Raw genomic sequence first — 22404 nt, forward strand, 5'->3', positions numbered from 1 at the left:
AAATATTTGGGGCTTCCAGGTCACAAAGTCTGCTCTCCTCAACTTACCACTGTTTTGCTAAAGCAGTCACAGAGAAGGTGTGAACAAGAGAGTGCAGTTGTGTTCCAATAAAAGTTTATTCACAAAGAAGGCAGTGGTCTGGATTTGGCTTCTGGTTTGGACATAGTTCGTAGATGCCTGATTTACAGAATATTAAGTACGTGACAAAATGCTCATGAAACATTGTTTATAAAAAAGCAGGATATACAGTCTTCTATTTTTTTGGAAATGATTAGCTCGAAATGCAACAAGTGTTAATTGTGATTTGCTTGGGCTGGTGGCTCTCTGAAGTGGGTAATATCCTCTGGGGCACATTTAAAAAGAACTGGAACCAGGCGTGGTGGGGCACATCTGTAATCCCAGAGGCTCAGGAGGCTGAGGCAGGAGGATTGAGAGTTCAAAGCCAGCTTCAGCAACTTAGAAGTCCCTAAGCAACTCAGTGAGACCCCATCTCTAAATAAAATATAAAAAAAGGGCTGGGGATGTGGCTCAGTGGTTAAGTGCCTCTGGGTTCAATCCCTGGCACCAAAAAAAGAAAACACACACACACACACACACACACACACAAAACAAAACAAAACAAAACAAAAAAGCTGGAGACATTTTAGTTTGTCACAACAGGAGTGGGAGGCAGTGGTTGCCACAGAGTCTAGAGTAGCAGGGCCGCAGCTCAGCATTCTCAGATGCACTGGACTGCTCTGCCTGCCAAGGGTCTGGACTGCTCTGCCCGCCAAGGGTCGCCCTGCACAGATGTTAAGTGCCCAGGCAGAGAAGCCTTGGAGAGGGTGAGTTTGGTGTGTGTTGTTTCTTCTCTTTCTTTGTTTCGTTGGTTTGTGTACAGAATGTGTGTATCTTTATAATAATATGAAAATATACTTAGGTAAGAAATAACTGTGCATATGAACTGTGTTAACTTTTCAAGGAAGCATAAACCTGGGAAGACTAATGCGATAAAGGAGGAAGAGATCATAAGACAATAACACTGGTAAAAAGGCTGCATTTTCAGACAGAAAACAAGCAAATATTGGCCAATGATATCATTATTTTGGAGATAAATAAATTATAGTTACCATTTTCTGAGGGAAGGTGCGTTCCAGTGTGAGGGTTAAGTTTATAACCCATAAGTAAATATGATAGTCTATACTATTCCAGCAACATGTGTTTCTAAGCAGATAGGGAGAGTCTCTAAAAGATACCGAGTACTACTTTTGTGGGATACCTCTTTGAAGCTAAAGTTAGTTTTTTAAGATCAATGGAAGGACATACAGTTATGCATCGCTTAACAAAGGAGATACTGTCTGAGAAATGTGTGGTTAGACAATTCTGTTAATGTGTGAACAGCAGAGATTATACTTGGATAAACCTGGATGATACAGCCCATAAACATCTAGGTTGTATGGTGTAGCCTTCCGCTTGTACACTACAAACCTGCACAGCAGGTAACTCTATTGAATACCACGGGATTTTCTTTCTTTTAATGTTTATTATTATTATTTATTTTTGTTATTGGTACTGGGTATTAAACTCAGGGGTACTCAACCTCTGAGCCACATCCCCATCCTTTTTTATTTTTTGAGACAGAGTCTTGCTAAGTAGCCCAGGCTAGACTCCAACTTGCGATCCTCCAGCCTCATACTCCTGAATAGCTGGTATTATAGTACTGTAGGCAATTTTAATATAAGGATAAGTATTTGCGTATCTAAATTGTACAGGTACAGTAAACTTATGGTATAAAAGATAATAAAGGGTACACCTGTGTCTGACACTTACCATGGGTGGAGCTGCAGAACTGGAGACTGGTCTGAGGCCATGAGTGGGTGGGGAGCAAAGGTGAAGGCCCCGGTCATCACTGTGAGCTGACTGCTATAGACTTTATAAGTCCTGGATTCTTAGGCTACACTCGATTTATGTATGTAAAAAATCCTTCTTCAATAATAAATTAACCTTAGCTTACTGTAACATTGTTATTTCACAAACTTATTTTTTAAAAACCTTTTGACTCTTTTGTAGTAAGACTTAGTGCCATTGTACAAAAATATTTTCTTACCATTTAACCTTATTTGATAAGCACTTTTCTATTTTAAAACTAATTTTTGTTTTATCTTACTTTTTTACATTCCCTTATTGAAAAGAAGACACAGGCACACACATTAGCCCGGGCCTACTGTGGGGATTCCTTTTGACATGACTGCAGCCATTTTGAACTGTTATCCCCATAAATCTCCCCTGGTTGGTTTTTCCCACATAGCTTCACAGCATGCTCCAGATAGACAAAACCATTAGAAAGGTTTATGGAATATTAAAACTGCATCCTAATGCCAGGAAGATGCCTGAGTCTTTGATTTTAGCTTGAGGTAAACTGGGTATTCTGGCTGGCATGAGATCACTCTGCTCTCACCATTTCATACGCCCCTGCCTTCATTGGATCTACCTGGGAGGTACCAGGCTTCTGCCAGTAAATCCCCAGTAGGTTATACTCTGTGCAATCCTGGACCTGTCTGCCTTTTTCTTCAGTCTTATGGTACCTTGGGCTGTTTCTTGGATGCTGGGACCAGGTTTATCTGGAACCCCTCAGCAGAACCAGAATTGTCAATATTGTTGTCTACCTCCACATCCTGTCCCACTGGGAGGTTGTCAGGAGCTATAGTGTGCGTGAAGATGTCACCCTTTATGTAACTAACTATGCCTTCTGAAATACTTCATGAACCACCTGCCTGAGGCAGCTTGACAGGTGGCTTTTACAAGTAGACGGTGTATACTCTAAAATAATAATGGAAGTGTGGTACAGCAAGAACATACACCAGTAAGTCATTTGCTCATTATCAAATATCCTGTATCGCATATAATTTTGTGTTTTATACTTGGTACACTGGCATGTTTGTTCATGCCAGCATCACCACAAACATCCCGGTCATGAATTGTGCTGTTACAACAGCTGTGACATCACTAGGTGATAAGAATTTTTCAGCGTTATTGAAATCTTATGGGACAAGTATCATGTAAACTATGCCATGTGGCACTTGACTCTATTGTTTTATGTAGTTAAAAGTAAACACAATGAATGAGTTGAATCTCAGATTGGAAAGGAGGAAGGGGGAAAGAGGATACTGTGTGTTGAAAACCTGCTACGTGCTGTGAAATTCTTTATTATCCTCATTTATGATAAAAGGACTGAGATTCGGTTTAAAGTACATGCTTTGAAAGTTACATAGGAGTAGAACTAAGATTTGGATCCATATAAATCTGTAATTTTTCCCCCAATATGCATGCTGATATTTTTAATAGTAAGAGATAAGATATGTAAAGTTGGTAGTTAACTGGTGATCAGGAGGATGAAGTTGAGAAAGTGTGAATGTGACATTACGAAGGGAACTTCCTAATTAGCCTTCAAGTCAAAGTTCAAATGCTTCTCCCATACTGTCCCCAAAAGACCCTCATCCTCTGTGCTTCCTGAGCTCTTGATTTATCTCTGACACAGCACTTTCCAGGTTCTAGCGTGGTATACTTTATTTTTCAATGGTTTTCTTCCTGGAATGAGCTTCTCCTGGTAGGAATCAAATATCCTGCCTCCTTGGTTCCCTAGCACACTCCCTGGCACAACAACTTGCACCTAATAGGTGTATGATAAATGCTGCTTTAAACAGAACACCTGCCATCTTCCAAAGAACTTGCGTGGAACTCTACCAGAAAGAATGCTTTTTGATGGACACTCAGTTTTAGTAAGCATGACAGGTCTAAATGTCTGTCTGTCACAGAAACAGAAAGGAACTTAAGCAACTTTTAGATGATCACCTTTTGCTGACAATTTGTGTGATACTATTTCATAGAATATGAATATGGCACATACCCAATATTGCTTTATTCTGCAGATATTTGTGGGTGTGTTAATTCTGTTATTTTAAGTCTCCTTGAGTCCAGACATCATGTTCTATCTGTCTCTATATACCACTAAGCCCTTTCCATAAAAGACACTCATCAAATCATTTTTGGAGTGTGGAGAATAAAACATGGAGACACTACTGTATGCAGGGATTAGGACTTCCTAGGAATGTGCCTGAAGTATTGAAAAGAAATGGCTGGATGATAAATTCTGGTGTAACAAATAACTTTTAATAAATTTGATTTGAAACAATTTTCCAATGTTAACCTTTCCATTTGCACATTCCCTAACTGACTCTCACCTCCCCACAGAGAAAAGCCATCTAACCATCCATCCCAACAAACAGCTGAGGGCCACATTTTAGAAAGTTTTTAAGTGGCAAACTTAAAAGTGAAGTGACGTATCTATTGCACTATGCATAGGGAAGTAAACTTTCAATATGGAACACTAAAAAAATTTTATGGTTATTAAAGGAAGAAAAAAAGCAAGATGTGATTAAGATATGGAAAGGCAAAGGGAGGAGAAGAGGAGAGATAATAGGGATGCAGGAAGAAGGAGAAATGAAAACAGGTTACAAGCAGCCAAGAGTGGTAATAAAAATAGAAAGGAGTCAGGTGGGGCGAGTGTTAGACCCAGTAAAAGGACAGTTCCTTTGTTGTTGTTTTTATCTGTTTTGTTAAGATATGATTGACATACCATAAAATTCACCCTTTTGAAATGTACACATCAATGTGTTTTAGTGTATATCCCAGGTTGTGCAACCGTCAGCAATATCTACTTTTAGATAATATAGAAAAAAGAAAACACGCTATCAGGAGTCATTCTCCCCTTTTTCTCCCCCACTACCCTAGGCCAGCCTGACCTAGGCCATCACTGTTCCATTTCCTAACTGCCAGTTCATATAAACGTGATCCTGCCCTATGTGGCCTTTTGTGCTTGGCTCTTTTCACTTAGCACAGTGTTTTCAAACCTCATCCATTTTGTAGTTTTGGTACTTCATTTTTACTGCTGAATAATATTTTATTTTATTTCATTAAAAAAATTATTTTGTAGTTGTAGCTGGACAGCGTGCCTTTATTTTATGTTTATTTATATGTGGTGCTGAGGATCGAACACAGTGCCTCACACATGTGAGACAAGCACTCTGCCACTGAGCCACAACCCCAACCACTGAAAAATATTTTGTTGTACCAATTTCTCATGTTCTGTTTATATATTCATCCGTCGATGGCATTTGAGTTGTTTCTACTTTGTGGCTACTAAGAGTAAAGTTGTCCTAAGTATGGTAAGTTTTTGTTTCTCCGTTCTCTTGGGGTGCATATCTAGGCATGGACTGGCTGGGTCCGGTGGTAATGCTACGATTGAACATTTGAGGGTCTGTCAAACTGTTTTCCAGCCCACTCTCTTTCTCATTCTTGGCAACACTGCAGAAGGCTCCAGTTTTCTCTGCTACACTGGTGACACCTTTTGTCTTTTTGCCTATCGCCATCTTAGTGGTGTGAAGTGGTTTGTCTTGGCAGTTTTGTGCAATTCCCTAATGACTAGTAGCATCCAGCGTCACAAGCTTGTTGGACATTTATAAATCTGTTTTTTTTTGAGAAATGTTGACTCAACTATTTGATTCATTTTTAAGTTGAGTTGTTTATCTTCTTACTGAATTCTAAGAGTTCTTTATATATTCTACATATAGGTGAACGTCCCCTAACAGATACATAATTTGTAAATACTTCCTTCCTGTGGGTTGCCTTTTCACATTCTTTAGAGTAAAACTTGAAGCACAAAAGATTTTAGTTTTGACATAGTCCAGTTTATTATTTTATTTTGTTTCTTGACCTTTTGATGTTGTAGCTAAGAAAAATTTTGTCCAACAAGTGTCATGAAGATTGATTTCTATGTTTTCCCATAAGTTTCGTTATTTTAGATCATAAGTATGTCTGATCAATTTTGAGTTAATTTTTATGTATGGTGTGAGGTAAGGGTCTGACTTCATTCTTTTTCATGTATCCAGCAGTTCCAGGGCCATTCTTTCTTCCTTTCAATGCTCTGTCATCCTAGCCAAAATCAGTTTTCAAATGGGACTAGCTTCTGGTTTTTCCATTCCATGCCATTGGTCTACCTGTCCATACTTCAGTCTGTATATGTGTCTTGATTAGCATAGTTTTGTAGTCAGTTTTGGAATCAGGAACTGTGAGTCCTTCAACTTTATTTTTTCTTTTCAAGATTGTTTTGGTTCTTCAATATTCCTTAAAATTTCATATGAAAGTAATTATTGGTTTTTCTATTTCAACAAAGAAGACAGTTGGGATTTTAATAGGTACTGTGTTAGGTCAGGGAATTTTGCCATCTTTATTATATTAAGTTCTCTGGTCCATGAACATGGGATGTTTTCATTTATTTATATCTCTTTTAGTTTTTTAAAGAATGTTTTATAGTCTTTTTTGTTATATTTTTACTTTTTTGTTAAATTTATACCAAGATTTTTTATTTTTGATGCTATTGTAAAGGTAATTATTTTCTTAATTTTATTTTCATTGATAGTGTATAGAAATACAATTGCTTTTTGTATACTGATGTTGAATCTTGGAACCCTGCTGAACTTTATTAGTTCTAACGTTTTTAAAAAAAAAATTTTTTATGGAGTCTTTAGGATTTTTGTGCAGAAGATCACATCATGTGCTTGTTAACATAGTTTCTACTTCCTTTATAATCTGGATTCTCTTTTCCTCCTGTTTCTTGGAGGATTGCCTCTGTTGGAAGCTCCAGTAAAATATTAAATAGAAGTGTTTAAAGCAAACATCCTTCTCTTGTTCTTGATCTCAAGGGGAAAGCATTAAGTCTTTCAGTATTAAATTTGATACAATCCGATAAAGGTACTGATAAAAGAGTTCTCTGCTATCCTCAGTTTCTTGGGTATTTTTGTCATGAGGAGGCGTGTGGATTTTGTCAAATAGTTTTCACATGGTTTTTGTTTTTCCTTCTAGTAATATGTTGTGTTACATTATTTTGGCTTATGATGTATAATACTTTTTATGCTGTTGGATTCAGTTTTCTAGTATTTTGTTGAGGATTTTCATGTCTGCATTTATTGACATGTCAGGGATATTGACCTGTGGTTTTCTTTCCTTGTGACATTTTTTTCCCTTAGCCTGGCATTTTTATTTTATTACCATACACATAGAATGGGTTGGAAACTGTTCTCTCTGTTTCTGCTTTTGGAAAAATTTGTGAAGGATTGATAATTCTTCATTGACTTCATTGACTTCATTTACTTTCCAAGTAAAATAAGATGGTCCTGGGATTTTCTTCATGGAAAAAAATTTAGTTATTGATTTGATATCTTTTATTTATTTGTTATAGAAGTATTCATACTTTCCATTTTATATTTGAATAAGTTTTAATAATCTGTTTTTATCTATTATATCTAAGTTGTTGGTATGAATCTACTGTAGTATTCCCTTATAATCCTTTTTTTTTTTTCTTTTTTCTTTTGTGTTGCTGGGGATTTGAACCCAGAGCCTTGTGCTTGCAAGGCAAGCACTCTACCAACTGAGCTATATCCCCAGCCCCCTTTTAGTTCTTTAAGGTCCTAGTTATATGCTCTATATTTGCCTTCATTCTTGAAGGAATTTTTTCTTTTCTTTCTTCATTTTTTAGGATAAAACTTGTTAATTTTATTAATCATTTAAAAGATTCATTTTTTCCATTTATTTCCTATAAGTTTTGATAGTCTCTATTTTATTCATTTCCTGCTCTAATAATTTTTATTTCCTCCCTTTTGTGTATTTTGGGTTTAGCTTGCTCTACTTTTTCTGGTTTCTTAAAATAGAATAGTAAGTTGTTGATTTGGGATCTTTCTTATTTTTCTAATTTAGGTACCTGCAGCTGTAAGTTTCTCTCTGAGCTCTGCTTTCACTGAATCTCAAGCATTTTAGTGTGTTTTATTTTTGTTTTCACTCATCTCAAAGTACTTTCTATTTTCTCCAATGATTTCTCTTGTGACACCTTGGTTACTAGGAATATGCTGATTAATTCCAACATATATGTGAATTCCCAAATTTCTTTCTGTTATTGATTTCTGACTTAACTCCATTGTGATTTGAAAACATATTTCCTATTATTTCAATCCTTCCACATATATTGAGACTTGTTCTAACTCATCTTAGAGAAAGTTTCATGTGCACCTGAGAAGAATGCTCATTCTGTCCCTGGGTCGAATGTTCTACATGTGTCTGTTAGGTCTAGCGGGATTCCTGTTCTCTTGTGCATCTCCTCTCTGGTTTTTTTATTAGTTGTTGAAAGGGTGGTGTGGAAGTCTTCAACTTGTATTACTAAATAGTCTTTTCTTCCCTTCCATTCTATCAGTTTTTATTCGTGCATTTTGGGGTCCTGTTTTTAGGTGTATAGATAGTCATAGTTTTTAATTTTTCCTGATGGATTTATCCTCTATCATTATCAAAGTCCCTCTTTAACTCTAGTAACTTTTTTGTTTTAAAATCTATTTTGTCTGACAGAGATATAACAACTTTATTTCTCCTGATCATTTGCATGGTGCATTTTGTTTTTATTCTTTTGCTTTTAACCTATTTGTTTCTAGTGGACAGTTCTTATTATGGTGCCCTAGATCAGGGATTCATAATACATTATTATCATCATCACTATTATTGAACTTGATTTTTTTCTTGATTAGCCACCGATGATGTCTCTTCCAGCTCTGCTGAGGCTCTGCATTGAGCTGTAAGAACACCATCTTGAAGTATGAAAGGCAGGTGGGGATTGTTACTTTCTGGGCTACCATCTGGATTAGAGCCATATAAATGTAAAAGATTCTTATAAGGGATGACATCAAATTAAGAAGAAGCTGAGGTCTGAGTTTTACTTCAGAGCTGGCATTTTCCACCACCGTTGGGGACACTACTACTACATTGTTATATTTCCTGTTCTGAATGCTGATCTAGAATCACAGGGTCGGCTGAGCCTCAGTACTGCAGACGTGAAGGTGTGCCCCAGTATGTCTGGTATCCCATCTCATCCTCCCCCTCCTTGAAGGCTGGAAAGGAAACAGTTGTAACAATTGAAGTGCTGGAATGTTCCTCTTAGGGGTTGACCTTTGTATCCCTGCTCCTCTCTTTCCAAAGAGCTTAAGTTAATTTTGGAAAGAAGCCATGGAACTGAACTGCTTTTCCTCTTTGGAAATGCAAAGGCTTAACAGAATTCAGAATTCTTCCCTTCTCCTCCCTGCCCCGCTCCCTGCCCTTTACACCTTCCTAACATTAGGGAAAGACAGGAAGTTTTCCCTGTGGGTTTGCTTTGTGACAACACTGGTGGGGCAGATTGATCAATGGGGAAAACCCCAAGTGAGAACACGCCTTCTGTGTACATTCCCAATATTCTGCTATAAGTAGGGCTGTTATTAGAACACAGCAGCAATCTCAGGACACTGGGTACCCAGCACTGAGCAGATCTATTCCTTTGGCTGAAAATGATGTACAGTGGCAAGAGTTTGCTCCTGGCTACCTTGGGGTCAGTGCTGCTCCTCCATCTCTGCAGTGAGTCAGAAGGTAAGTGTTCTCTTTTCTCCTAGGATGGATGGGGGAACTGCTCTCCTTTTCCTGAAAGCCTAAAGCTCATGGGTCCCCAAGGGAGGGGAGACTGTTAGGAAGTGTACAACAGGGACTGATGACCATTGTTAGTTCATTGGCAAGTAGAGAGGGCCAGGGATATTACAGCCAATAAGGTTCCTCTCTGCTGTGAATCCCAGCAGATTTGGGGAGTGGTGGACTTTCAGAGGCTGCAGAACTTCAGGACAAGACAATGTGCCATTTTGGGGAGTGATGTAAACAGTGTAGCATTGCCAGGATGCAAGGTCCTTCTGAAATGTAGAGAACTCTCCCACTTCCCCAACCATTTCTCTCCTAAAGAAATAATGTTTGTAAAGTTCAAAACTTGTCCTTTAGGAGTAGACTATGGCACTTGACTTTGTCAACAGCCCCAGGAGGCCTGGGCACGTCACTTGCCAACTTCGAGATAACGTTTATTCCTTGCCTTACAGCAGGTTATAATTTAACTCAGAGTAGTGTCCAAGTACTGTCTTATTACTGACGAGTACATCTCTTTTAGCAACAGGTGCATGCTTGAAAATGCACATGTTAAAATTTTATGAACAAAATTTTAAATTCCCATCAATGTTGCAATTGTTGCTTTAGCTATAGCTTCTAAAAAAAATCACCTTTTATTTTCTAATATCATTTCTCAACATTGCCAATTTATTAATTTTCTGAATTTGAAAGGTTTATCTATAAAGTGTTTTTTTTTTTCCCTAAATGGGGATATGGAGGTACCTATATTTTTGAGTGATCATGGTAGACTGAAATAAAATATTGTCAATTTTCATTTCTTCTTAAAGATATTTTATTCATGAGAAGTCATGTTTTTCTAAACTATTATTGAACCCAAACTTCCCAGCATACCATTAAAAAAAAAAAAAAAAAAAAAAGTGGAAACAATGTTAACCTGAATTCAGAGACTCAAAACAGATTTCAGAGAAATTAAAACTCTTCCATAAAATAGATTGTTTGGCACACAAATCAGATTCACTAGATTTTTCACAATTTCAGGTAGTTCCATAATATGGGTTGCAGAAGTTCATCACATGGACTCAATACCTTTCATTTCTCTTTAGCAGCGAGCAACTTTGACTGCTGTCTGCAATATACAGAGCATGTCTTCCATCACAGATTCCTTGTGGGCTTCACACAGCAGCTGGCCAACGAAGCCTGTGATATCGATGCTATCATGTAAGTCATTCATTGATTTAATTAATTGATTTTAATTTTATACCAAGAATACATGGGAATTTCAGATATAATTTTTTTTTGTCTTTTTAAAATTTCATTCAGAAATAACTAATGTGGTATAGGCAGCTTGATGTTAATAGTACACATCCACTTTAAAGTTTAAATAAGATTGAAGTAAGGCCAAAGCTTATTCTTTTGAAAAAAGAGATATAAGGCAGAAATCACTTTCCAATATCAACTTGTAGACAATTAAAATGCTACCTCAGGAATAAATGGGAGATAGGTATTTTCAAATAAATATTTTCTACTAGAAAATGTTTGGGACTATAAGTAAAACCTCAGACTGATTATTCTGTCATGTAAACATTCTGGATTCCTATAGATTATTATATTTTGGGATAATATATGTTACTGATCAGATGCATACATACTCTATGTAACCAGTAGCAGTAAAATTGAATACAAATTCTGGAACTATGTCTTCCTGCCGTTGTATAATCATTTGTGATATTGCAGAAAAAGTCAAGGATAATCATTTTCATTTCATATCTTGCCTCAAGTTTTATCATAAGCATTTTTTTGGATTTCATTTCACCTCTTTAGCTGAAATGTTTAGTGTATAGACTGAAATAGGAAATGTTCATTGCATGTTTTGTGAAAAAAAAATTAAAAACTTATTAAACACAAATCAAATTTTCCAACTTTTCAGCTTTTACACAAAGAGGAAATTAGCTGTGTGTGCAGATCCAAAGAAGACCTGGGTGAAAAAAGCTGTGCGTGTCCTCAGGTATGGATGACGGACAATCCTTGAGCCTCTCACCAAGAGGAGGAGGAAGGGCATGTGCAGAGGGGTCTATCGCAGGCTTGCTGGGATTCTTCAGCCTAAGTGGTGGGATTTTTTAAAGGGAAAATTGGGGTTGAATCATGAAAATAAAAGGATGTTTTCCCACTTATAGATCATTATCCTCATCATTTTAACTTAGAGATTATGCACATGAAGTATTAGATACCTCTCTGCACTAGTCAGTCACTAGCTGCTTGATTCTTATTGCAAGGATTCTTCTTATTTACAAAATTTACACACTACTTGATGTCTGATTGTTAAAAACTGAAAAGTAAGCGTTAATTAAAAAGGTCCAAGGGTCTGATTTATATGATGATAACAGAGAATAACATTTTATCAATAGATAGCCCCTAACACTGTTGTGCCATAGACACTAAACTTGGAAACACAAGATTTAGTGTTCACGTTCTGTCTCTGCCATGAACTGGCTTAGCTATTCAGAAAGGCCCATCTCTCTGAACCTGAGTTTCCTTATGCAGACTCTGAGCTGCTTTACATTCCGAGATGAGATTGAGGGCATGTAAAGTGACCTTCAGGTCTCAAAGCCATTCCCACCTCCAGCCACCCTGTCTTTGTTTACACTTGCCTTCTTTTTCTCTTTACAGCCAAAGAGTCAAAAAGATGTAAAACCAGATTCTCTTGTGGAATGGAATTAGACACAGCCCAGAACAAAAGGATCCCAGCAGGGGTTGGAAGTCTCACTGGAGACACATTTTCAGCACTTGCCTGACCTGTACATTATTGGACTTGTCCAATGGAAGAAGTTGATTCATATTGCATCATAGTTTGCTTTGTTTAAGCATCACATTAGTTATGCTCTATTTTATGTTAAGTTATTTATAGCTGTAGGTTTAGCTATTTAATACCAATTTCCCATAAGCTATGTGGCTTAGTGCAAGGTATGGGAATAAAATTATATGGCCTTCTTGCAAACAATAAGCTATTCCAAAAAAAATTTAATATTCTTTTGTGTACATAATTTTGTCTTCTAAATTGTTGTAATGTTATTAGAAAAGATAAAAATGATTATAAGATGGAAATAAAACAAAAAACCAAAAATTCGCTTGTTGATTATCATTTATTAAGACATGTATTGAAGACACAGCAGTTATGAACATTTTATGAAAAATTATATTCCTCATTTATTTCTGCTTGAATATTCCCCTTATATCTATCCCTCATGGTCCTGGGCTCAATAACATAAGAATTGTAATGTAAAGTTTGTTTCTATTTTTAAATTCAAAGTCATTCAATCCAAAAATCAGAAAGATCTTATGTTTGTGATCCATAGCCCAGTATTTATTGACATAACTTTTTTTTTTTTTTTTGCGGTACTGGGGATTGAACCCAGGGCCAACTGAGCTATATCCCCAGCCCTGATACAAGTTTTTAATATCAAAAAGTATGCCTATATACTTAGTGAATACAGGAGGAAAACAAAAATCATTTAGAAAATACCTGGAGAAATTTCTTGGTCCATTTGTCCATCACCAGCCAGGATGCTTGGAAGAGTCACCTCAGCGTAGGAACTTTTCTCCAAAGCCCTCCTGAGGAAGCAGTTTCCAAATGCAAAATAACTACCCAGACGGTTCTTAGAAACTGACCACCTCACTAGTCAGAGGGACTTCAAACAGGTAAAGCCTAGTGGGAACACAGCAGTAAGATGCAGGGACCCCGAACCAAGGGGCTGCTCTCAATGTTCAGCCACTGAAGCTCACGGTTTGCCTCAACACAGCACTTGGGAGGGTCAACCTTGGTTTGGGAGGGACACGGAGGATCACTAAAGGCAGTCATGCTGATGATATGACGCAAACTCCAGATGTGCACATCCATAAAGCAGGGCAGAGTGGGTCATTTGAAGAAGAGCCAGAAGAATAAGTGACTCAATATACCTCGGAGATATCTCTGTGCCCAAGAATAGCAACAACCTTGAGTCATCAGGGAAAGTATGCTCAACATCCTGTTTATTCAGCAAGCATTGGCTTAGTGCTTCTTATGTGCCAGACACTGTGCCAAGTGTTGGAGATATTAAGTGACATAAGACTTGCTAACTTGCTCAGGGGTAATTAGGGTTGAGCAATGTGGTAAGGGGAAGGGACAAGTATCCAGCTATTGCAGCACACAGTGATGAGCACTTTGGTAAAGTGCCACTGGGTGCCACTGGACATCGTTAGTGAGGGCTCCCAGAAGGAATGAATATTCAGTTTTACCATAGTGACTCACCGATGTTCCACGTTCTTGACCTATGAAGAAGGCAGCTGCCTGGGGTTCAGACCAGCATTTGAGTTGAAGTGTGAAGGACCAGTAGGAGGTAACCAGTTGGAAAGGGGTAGCAGAGTGAGTACTTTGAAATATCTGGGGACATGCTTTAGTTATCCCAATATCCGAGGGTAGGGTACTATAGACACTCAGTGGGCAGGAGCCAGGGATGCTAAACCTACTGGAATGCATAGGCTAGAACTGCACGATGAAGCATTGTTCCACCCCAAATGGCCATCGCGGCACCATTGAACAAGAGTGAATGAAGCAGAATGTTTGAAAATAGTGTGTGTTGGGGCAGAGTAGCTGAGGATTAAGTGAAATTGTTACCTCGATCAAGTGTAGTTATTTGAACTCGAACATGGAATTACTGGGGAAGCATTGACCAAATCAAGGCAGGTGTGGTTTCCTCATGGCAGAGGAACAGTAGGTGGGGCAAACAGAAAGCAGAGGTACCAGAAACAGCTATAGGAGTAAGGAGGGAAATGGTGAAAACTCGTTAAAGCCACGGAGAAAGGAAAGGTCCTGAAGAGATGGGTTTGTGAATCCTGAGCCCATCCTAGACACCCCTCCTACCCACCTCTCAGTTTCCCTTCTTGGAATAGCACAGCCAAAGGTGGGCATTGTCAGGGGACAGCAGATTTGTTCTGACTGCTCAGAAGCCTCACCAGGTAAGCCTGTGGAGTGAGAAAAGGAGAAGACTTTGTTAGCACTTTGGAGGTCTCTGAATCACATGGGACCAGTGCTACTTAGTCACTGTGAGTTAAGTTTCTGGAGACTGAAATCTCCAGGCCATATCGTCAATGTATTAGTTAATGATAAAAGCGTGGTGTCAAGTGCATGGAAAGATTAACTGAGCAAACCACAAGAGACGTCAGACTGGATCCCAAAGCTGGTTTGTTAAGCTTGGGATCAGAGTGTAGGGCTGTACTTTGTAATTTGAATATTTAATGGATTAATCTCATGGCATTAACCATGTTCTTGGATTAGGGATGTTGCTTGCAATTCAGAGTAATTTCTTTTCCATTTTGGTAATTGTATATCTTTCTATTTAACTTTTATTTTTTATTTATTAATTTTTTTTTTTTTTTTTTTGGGGTACTGGGGATTGAACTCAAGGGCACTCGGCCACTGAGTCACATCCCCAGGCCTATTTTGTATTTTATTTAGAGACAGGGTCTCGCTGAATTGATTAATGCCTCACTTTTGCTGAGACTGGCTTTGAACTCATCATCCTCCTGCCCTCAGCCTCCGGAGCCGCTGGGATTACAGACGTGCTTTGAACTCATGTATAATTTACATGTAGTAAAGTATACACATCTCATGTATGCAGCTTGATGAACTTTTACATGTGGACCTGCCTGTGGAGCAGCCCTGCTAAAGATATGAAATGTTTTTAGTAGTTCAGAAGACTCCCGCACACTGTGTGTACGGCCAAAGAGGCAGCTGTTCGACTTATTCACAATAGAGCAGTTGGCTCCTTCTTGATTTCATATGTATGGAACCACACAGCAGGTACTTTTTAGTGTTTGACTTCTTTCACTAGAGTCTCTCATCTTCTTAACTCATTTTTAATTTCACATGTAATTCATGCTTTCATTTCCATTCTTTGATTCAAACAATAGTGAAAAAGTGAATATTAGTGATAGACTTTTTGTGATTCAAGGTTTAAGGGGTGAGGTGGGGGAGAATCCTAATGACAATGAGTTGAAGAATGAATGGTGACAATGAGTTGAATGGATGGTGACCAAGAGTTCAAAAATGAAGGTAAGAGGAGAAAAATCTAGAAGCTGGAATACTTTAATATAGATAAGTAATGGCAGAGCCCGGAGAGAGACTGAGAGAGGAGGGTTGTTGCAAACACTTCAGTACTATAAAGAGTTGAAGTTTCTGAGACTGGAACCAATGGTGATTCAACTTCTTTTAAGAGGCAGGAAACATGGAAGGAGAGTGGGAATATGTGGGGGAAGTTTGGGTTGGAGGAGGTTGGTGCAGTTTGCATCAGTGGAGAGTTTTCCTTGGTGAAGGGCTCATCTTTGAGAGTAACGAGTGAAGGGCTGGATTGGAGCCTTGAGGAGACAGTGGAGGAGACAGGGGTGCACTGGAAGATGGTTCCATGGTGTTGGGGCTCTGCTGAGGTTGGAGACAGCGAAGTTGCTGTGGCTACAGTTGGTAAGGATCAGGAGCAGGAGCAGAGAAGAGTGGTTAGCTAGACGAGGGAGAGAATGAAGAGGTCCTCAGATAACAGAACCTGATGTGGTCAGAGGGCAGGAGAGGGGTAGGCCAGAGGGCCTGGAGCTGCTCCAGGAGCCAAGGTCCAGGGCGTGCCTGGGCGTGTAGCTCGAGTGGGGCCGGGAAGGTTCCCAGGTCCGTTTAGTCATCACCATTGATCTTTCCTCTATGTTTCACCAGGGAAAATTCAAGAACAGAAAGACTTGCAAGGAGCTCTTATGCACCCCTCTTCCAGTGTCACTCAAATAATGGCCAATCTTGTTTCATTGACAGCATTCAATTTACTTCTCCCTACCTATAACTTCTGGATTCCTTCATAGCAATTCCTTAACATCAAATTGGTTTGTCTGTAAACATTTCATTATATATAAAATAGAGGCTTTTTTTTTTTTTTGGCCTTGCTAGAGATTGAACCCAGAGTCTTGTGCATGCTAACCAAGTGCTCTACCACTGAGCCACATCCCTAGCCCTAAAATATAGACTTTTTGATAATGTGATTTTATTATCATAAATTTAAAAGTCAACATGAATGTCCTAATGTCACCAAATATTCAATGTTCAGATTTCCTTGCTTGTCTTTAAAATAGGTATTTCTTTTTGAAAGTTGGGTTGCTTGAAGATACAAGTGAGAGGCCTACACTGCATTTGTTTGGTTTGCTTCTTTTTACTCTTAACCTGCAAGTTCTTCACCACCAGCTCCTTTTCTTTTTTCTTTTGCAGTTTGTCTTGGAGGAACCAGAACTCTTGTTCCATAGTGGCCCACATTCTGGGTTTTGCAGATTGCAAGCTGCCATGTTATTTAACATGTTCTCTGAACTCTACTTAGAAATGGGTTGGATCTGATGACAGCCTGGTCGGGGGAAGAAGCAAGGCCACCGTATGCTATGTGGGTATGAAGCTGCCCCAGTTGGTGTCAGCAACAGGAAAGAGGGTCAAGACCTTTGACAGTCAGATGATCTGAGCATATTCACATGCTTCAAAGAAGGTGAGGGTGAAGGTATCTAGGGATGGAGAAGAGCCACCCTAGAAGCACAGTGTTAGTCTCCACCCACTGCTGGCCCTGTGCTAGGAGGGGAGAGGGAGAGGAAATCTGTCTCCCTCTCCTCTTGAGAAGGCCACAGCAGAAGCAGTGTTCAAACTGTGATTTGGTGAGTTAATTAGTACAAAGCAGCATTGACATCCACAGAGGTTCGTGATTTTGCAATATTTTTTCCACGTCTCTGACTCAAAACAAACACACAATGCTGATGAATAAGCCTGGCTTAATAATGTGGCTGGAGAAGACACTGCCCAGAGTCCTGGATGTCACAGTGTGCTCTCCAGTCCTTTAATGATTAGCATTGAGGCATCTTTAGCAGGGAATAGGCCCAGGCCTGACTGGTGAATGGAGACTTTTTCTTTCCATTTTCTTGTTCCAGCTTCCTTCCTCCTCTATGTGGACAGCAATTATCTTAACAGATCTATATGAAATTAAATGTCACCAGGTGGTAGGGAACATATTTGATTTACGTTTATTCAGACTCAGGCCATAATGAGCTTCATCTTTCAGGGGCCCAAATTCAGGAAAGAAAAGAACGGCTCATCCTGGAGTGATGAAATCCAGCGGTGGATCTGGGTAGAACAGGACCCAATGACTAAGAGGCCAAAGAGAGCAAAGGGCCGCTCACCCTTTGAAGTTTATCACAATCATTTGTAAACTTATTTCTCATTGTTATTTACCAAGACAGTGGTTTTATGAAAGACCTTCAATTCCTTAAATGAACTTTAGCTATAGAAGCTTCACTAGGCCTACCTTAGACCAGTTATAGCAAAACTTTTTCATTAGTGAGTAGAATGTTCCATACTACCTGAATTATTTGGCAGTGATTTATTCACATCTTGAGTCAGAGTTGGCACGCTGGCTCTCCTCCAAAAGCATGAAGGGTACCATTGTGTCCCCTCCTCCCTGCCGCTCTGGGCGGGAGAGGCAGTAAGCGCTTTTCTGTGTTTTCTGTTTTGCTGTCCCGCCGTGTCCTACCCTTGGCATTGTGTCAAACACGTAACAGGGTGAGTGTTCCAAATGAGAGGATCAGGTGGTGCCGTCTCCTCTAACAGAGCCAGGTCTTTGGCACTCCAGCTACTGCCCCACCCTCTTCCCCTGCCCTGCTCCTGCATGCTCCCTGGATTTGGCATGTCGTGTGCAGTTTCATCTGGCCAGATGTTGGGTTTTGCTTGTTGAAAGAATGTCATTTCCTCAGTTTCCACCCTCTGGGCCCCAGGGGCAAGGCTTGTCCTTCCCACTTACCTCCTCCTGCTGCCCCCGCCCTGATCTGTCAGCTCTGACCTGGCCTGGGCCTGACCTGGCTTGCCTTTCCTCCCTGCCCTACTGTAAAAATCAGTTCCACTTTCTCTAGGTGGTGAAGTCTGGCTGCAAATGAGTCAGGCTGGGTGGAAAAGTCTGTTGGAGGGAAAGTATGTTTTCCATTTTATAACCAAGGAGGGTATATATGGTCCCCCCCAACAAAACCCCCAACTCCCACATTCTAACCCACAATTGAGGAGGAGGAGGGATTTTCTTTTCTTCTTTTTTTTTTTTTTTTAGCCCATGAAAGCACTCTCCTTCATAGAAATGCTAAGAGGTTCAGGGACAGGCTATGAGGCCTACCTGGACCTTGCAGAAGGCTTCTAAGAAACAGAGACGCTAAGTGTGTCATGGATGCCTTTCAAGCTGTCAGGTGAGAATAGCTGCTGTTCTTTTTCCTCCTAACATTCCACTTCCTTACATCTGCTTTGTTTCATTTTTCATCTCATGCAATCCTCTAATTTCCTGATTTCTCCTGTATCAAAAAGTTTCGGATCTTTCCCCAGCCAGCCCAAATCCCAGAATGTGACACCTAATCAATTTTTCTGTTCACATCCTGGTCCCTTTGCTCCCTTGTGCCACATCCAAGCTACAAAGCTCCACTGGTGGCTTAGGCTGCCTTTCATCCTCTTGATTTGCAGGTGGCTGAGCACCATGTCAGTGTTCCACGATTTGTGAGTTGGTGCATGATTTTCAAAATGGCTAGGCTTTCGATATGGTGATCAAAGAGAAAGCTATTCTGGATGAGGTTGAGTTGGTGATATTATGACAATAGAGGAGAGAGGACTCAACTTTGCTGAAGGAGACTACAGAGGAAATTTTAAGAGCTGTGGTAGGGTATTGTAGACCAACAAGGTTTGCTAGTTGGTTTTGCCAAAGGAAAAATAAACTTTCTATATCTTAATGATGGAGGCAGTTTTACAACTTGGAGCAAGACACCTGTTTGCTGAAGTCTGGCTCCCTCCCAACTCCAGAGCAGGGAGATAAAGCACATCTTCTTTGATGATTACATTTCAAAGGAAAGGCTCTTGGGACCTTGAGAATACCATTCCTGTGTTGTAAAGCTGGCAAGAGGCTTTTCAAAAAATTATATCTCAAAGGAGCAGAGGGAGAATTCACAATAACAAGTTTCCACTGTAGGAGCTCAGAGGGAAGGTCAGAAGCCTGGAGGCAGGAGGAGACGCTGAAGATGGGGCAAACTGAGGGGAACTGCAAGGTATTCTTGGTCAAGGTCATGCAGTGACCTTGGGCAGCTTTCAGGTGAACATAGCAGCTCCTCCTCAGTGTTGACTCCAGGAGGGACCCACCTTAGCCCAGGGCCCACTGGTCCTCGGGAGCTCATCTTTGTCCCCTCTTGATCCTTCTCACCACCTTGCTCTAAAAGTTACCTTTTCTTTGTCCTGTTTCTCCAATGTATTTCCCTCTCTTGCCTTCTTTCTTCCTCTTCCTTTTCCTCTCTCTCTTTTCCTGACAAACTGCTGTCGTTTTGACCTGCACTGACCCGAGGCACATAAGTTAAAGACTTAGCCCCTAGATTGGTGCTCCTGGGACGTGGGGGAACTTCAAGGGGAAGGGCCTGTGGGAGCTCTTTAGGTCACTGGGGATGTGCCCTGGAGGGAGTCTGTGGGACTCCAGTGTCTTCCTCTTCCTTTCTTTCACTTCCTGGCTATGAGATGAGTAGTTTTGCTCTGCTATGCAATTCGCACCATGCTGTGCTACCACAGGCACAAAGTAACAGGGCCAGTCAGTTATGGACTGAAATTTCCAAAACTATGAGTCAAAATAAACCTTTTTTCTTTATAAACTGATTTATCATACGTGTTTGTTCCAGTGATAGAAAGTTGTCTCATACCTTCCCAAACCTCACCCTGTGGCCGAGACTCCTCTCTATCTGCCTGTCCATTGATGTGTCTCTGTTCCTGATCACTCAGGCTCAAACTTCCGAAAGTCATTCCTTGCCCTCAGTGCTAACCTGGCATCGCTCCTCTTGATTATGGCTTGCAGCAGTGACCGCCTCTGCTCTTTGTTTCCATTCTCAATGTCCTCCTCTTCTTTTGGTGGTTCTCACCTCCTAAGAGGTGACTACCACTGCCATATTTATGATCTAATTTGATCTTGCCACTGTCAAGAGTCTAAATTTCTGCTGGGTACCCTTTACCTGTCGAGTTCTCTGCTTGGGCTTCAGGATCTTTCTGGACATGGTCCCACTGCCTCCTAGAGCTGCTTGAGTCCCACATAACCAGGCGGATTGGATTTCTTCCCATGTTGTGGGCGTGCTTTGCCATTTTCTTTCTATTCTTCCCCATACCTACACAACTGTGCCTGGAATGCGTCCCAGTCACTATATAGAACAGGACCCGACTGGAGGGCTGAGCATCTACATGGACTATTTCTAGACTATTTGTTTGGTCAAAGTTCCCACCACATGCCTCTCAGAATCCACAGCGCCTGTGTCTGTTCCACTGATGAAGCACATGCCTGTTCCCCATGCACTCCCATGTGCTTACCCTGTGTACCTCACCTTTGCACAATTCTGTACCCACAGGTGCAGAATGTTGCATTATCTTTACTTCTTTGCATTTCTGGTAGTGCCCAGTCTAAGACCTTGCACCTAGAAGGTGCTCTTTGGATAATTTTGAAAAGCTATAAAAACTACTTGATAATTCCCAGAAAAAAACAGCACTCTGTTATATAATTGTTGGAAGTGTAACTAAGTAGAAATATTCTAAAGACAAGGTTTCAGAGTGCATTACAAGTCTTAAAGATGTGCATGCATTTCACAGTATCTGCATTTCCCCAGAATTTATTCAAGGAAACAACTGCATGAGAAGCACAAAAATGTAAGTATAATAATGATGATAACAGTGTCACTTGTTCATAACAGTTTTAAAAAAATAATCAAAATATTCAAGCAAACTGGGATAATTGTAACACCTTACGGCTATATATTTACATATATTTAGTATATCCATGGATTTTGTTGCTGGTATCACCTATGGTTGTTTCAATTATTCGAATGTTTATCTACTGATCCATAAAGTTATATCCCTGCGACTGCCAATCTCCATCCCAGTGCTTCCCCCAGAATAACCAGAATTCTCTACAATCTGGAAACTAAAGGGAAAACTGCTTCAAGCAGCAGGATTCTTTATCTTAAATAAGTTTTTCAAAAAAAGTCCTAGACTTTAGGGCAACAGGCCAGTTTTGTTCTCTTCTTAACTTGTTTTCTTTTTGCAAAATTCTGTACCATGTGCATATATTAATTTCATAATCAGAAAAGAAGTCCTCAAAAAAAGGATATAATCTAACATTTAGACTTAGTAAAATTATAGAATGCCTAGAGAAATATCTGTGAATCTAAGAGGACGGAAACATGTTAATTTCAGAGAAAACCTAGGCATGAAAACAGCTTTAACAAAGTAACATATGCTAACTCTCTTTCTTTGTATCCCCTATTTGATAAAGAAAACAACAACAACAACAACCCATTTTTAGGCTAATCCTGGTGGCATGCAAAGAGGACTACTTTATCTATTAGCACCTTGGGAGTAAAACTTTCCCTGTGGTTGGCAAGCCATCTGGTTTCAGCTCTTAATTAGATGTTGTCCAAGGCTGTGTGATCCTGAAATAGTGTTTCTCTACACTGCTTTTTAAAAATAGAAATCCCTGAAAATTCTCATGTGCTAGGTCTGGAGTGGACTCCAAGAATCTATACCAGCTGATTCTCATCATTAGATGAGTTTGGTTTCTGAGCAAAGCTCATGGGTGAGTGAACAGGCTGTCCATCAGAGTCCAGTCGACAGAGGTCCTACCTGGATGTGTCTCCTAAGATGGAAAGTTGATTTTTGCAAGGAAACTTTTTTTCTTCCCTAGAGCACTAGTCTTCCTCATCTCAAGAACATAGTGAACTTTTTCTCCTTACATTGTGGGATGAGGCCATTTCCATTTCCAAGGTGGTGCCAAGCTGGTGGACATGTTCACCCGGGGACCAGGAGGCAAAGAGTGCCAAGTGAGA

At 39.9% G+C, this 22404-nt stretch overlaps 1 protein-coding gene across 2 annotated transcripts; it reads left to right on the forward strand.

Annotated features, from left to right (window-relative positions):
* The first annotated feature begins 9349 nt into the window (after window positions 1–9349).
* On the forward strand, window positions 9350–12604 carry Ccl20 (C-C motif chemokine ligand 20). Of its 2 annotated transcripts, none has more exons than XM_047546464.1 (4): window positions 9350–9477; window positions 10599–10713; window positions 11423–11500; window positions 12163–12604. In XM_047546464.1, exons 1-4 carry the CDS (start codon window positions 9399–9401, stop codon window positions 12182–12184), a joined length of 294 nt encoding a protein of 97 aa, XP_047402420.1. In that variant the 5' UTR covers window positions 9350–9398; the 3' UTR covers window positions 12185–12604. The 2 variants fall into 2 exon arrangements, with proteins under 2 accessions (XP_047402420.1, XP_047402422.1); XM_047546466.1 differs by having other exon boundaries at window positions 9351–9477; window positions 10602–10713.
* Window positions 12605–22404: the final 9800 nt, after the last annotated feature.

This window comes from Sciurus carolinensis, chromosome 3 (genome assembly GCF_902686445.1).
Source record: "Sciurus carolinensis chromosome 3, mSciCar1.2, whole genome shotgun sequence".
NCBI classification, from domain to species: domain Eukaryota; kingdom Metazoa; phylum Chordata; class Mammalia; order Rodentia; family Sciuridae; genus Sciurus; species Sciurus carolinensis.

Bases quoted from the DNA above. Each gene is read 5' to 3' on its own strand.
- Ccl20 (XM_047546464.1), top strand. From the start codon at position 9,399: ATGATGTACAGTGGCAAGAGTTTGCTCCTGGCTACCTTGGGGTCAGTG. The intron at 10,714-11,422 runs GTAAGTCATTCA...CCAACTTTTCAG, and splicing joins TGTGATATCGATGCTATCAT to CTTTTACACAAAGAGGAAAT. The intron at 11,501-12,162 runs GTATGGATGACG...TTCTCTTTACAG, and splicing joins AAAGCTGTGCGTGTCCTCAG to CCAAAGAGTCAAAAAGATGT.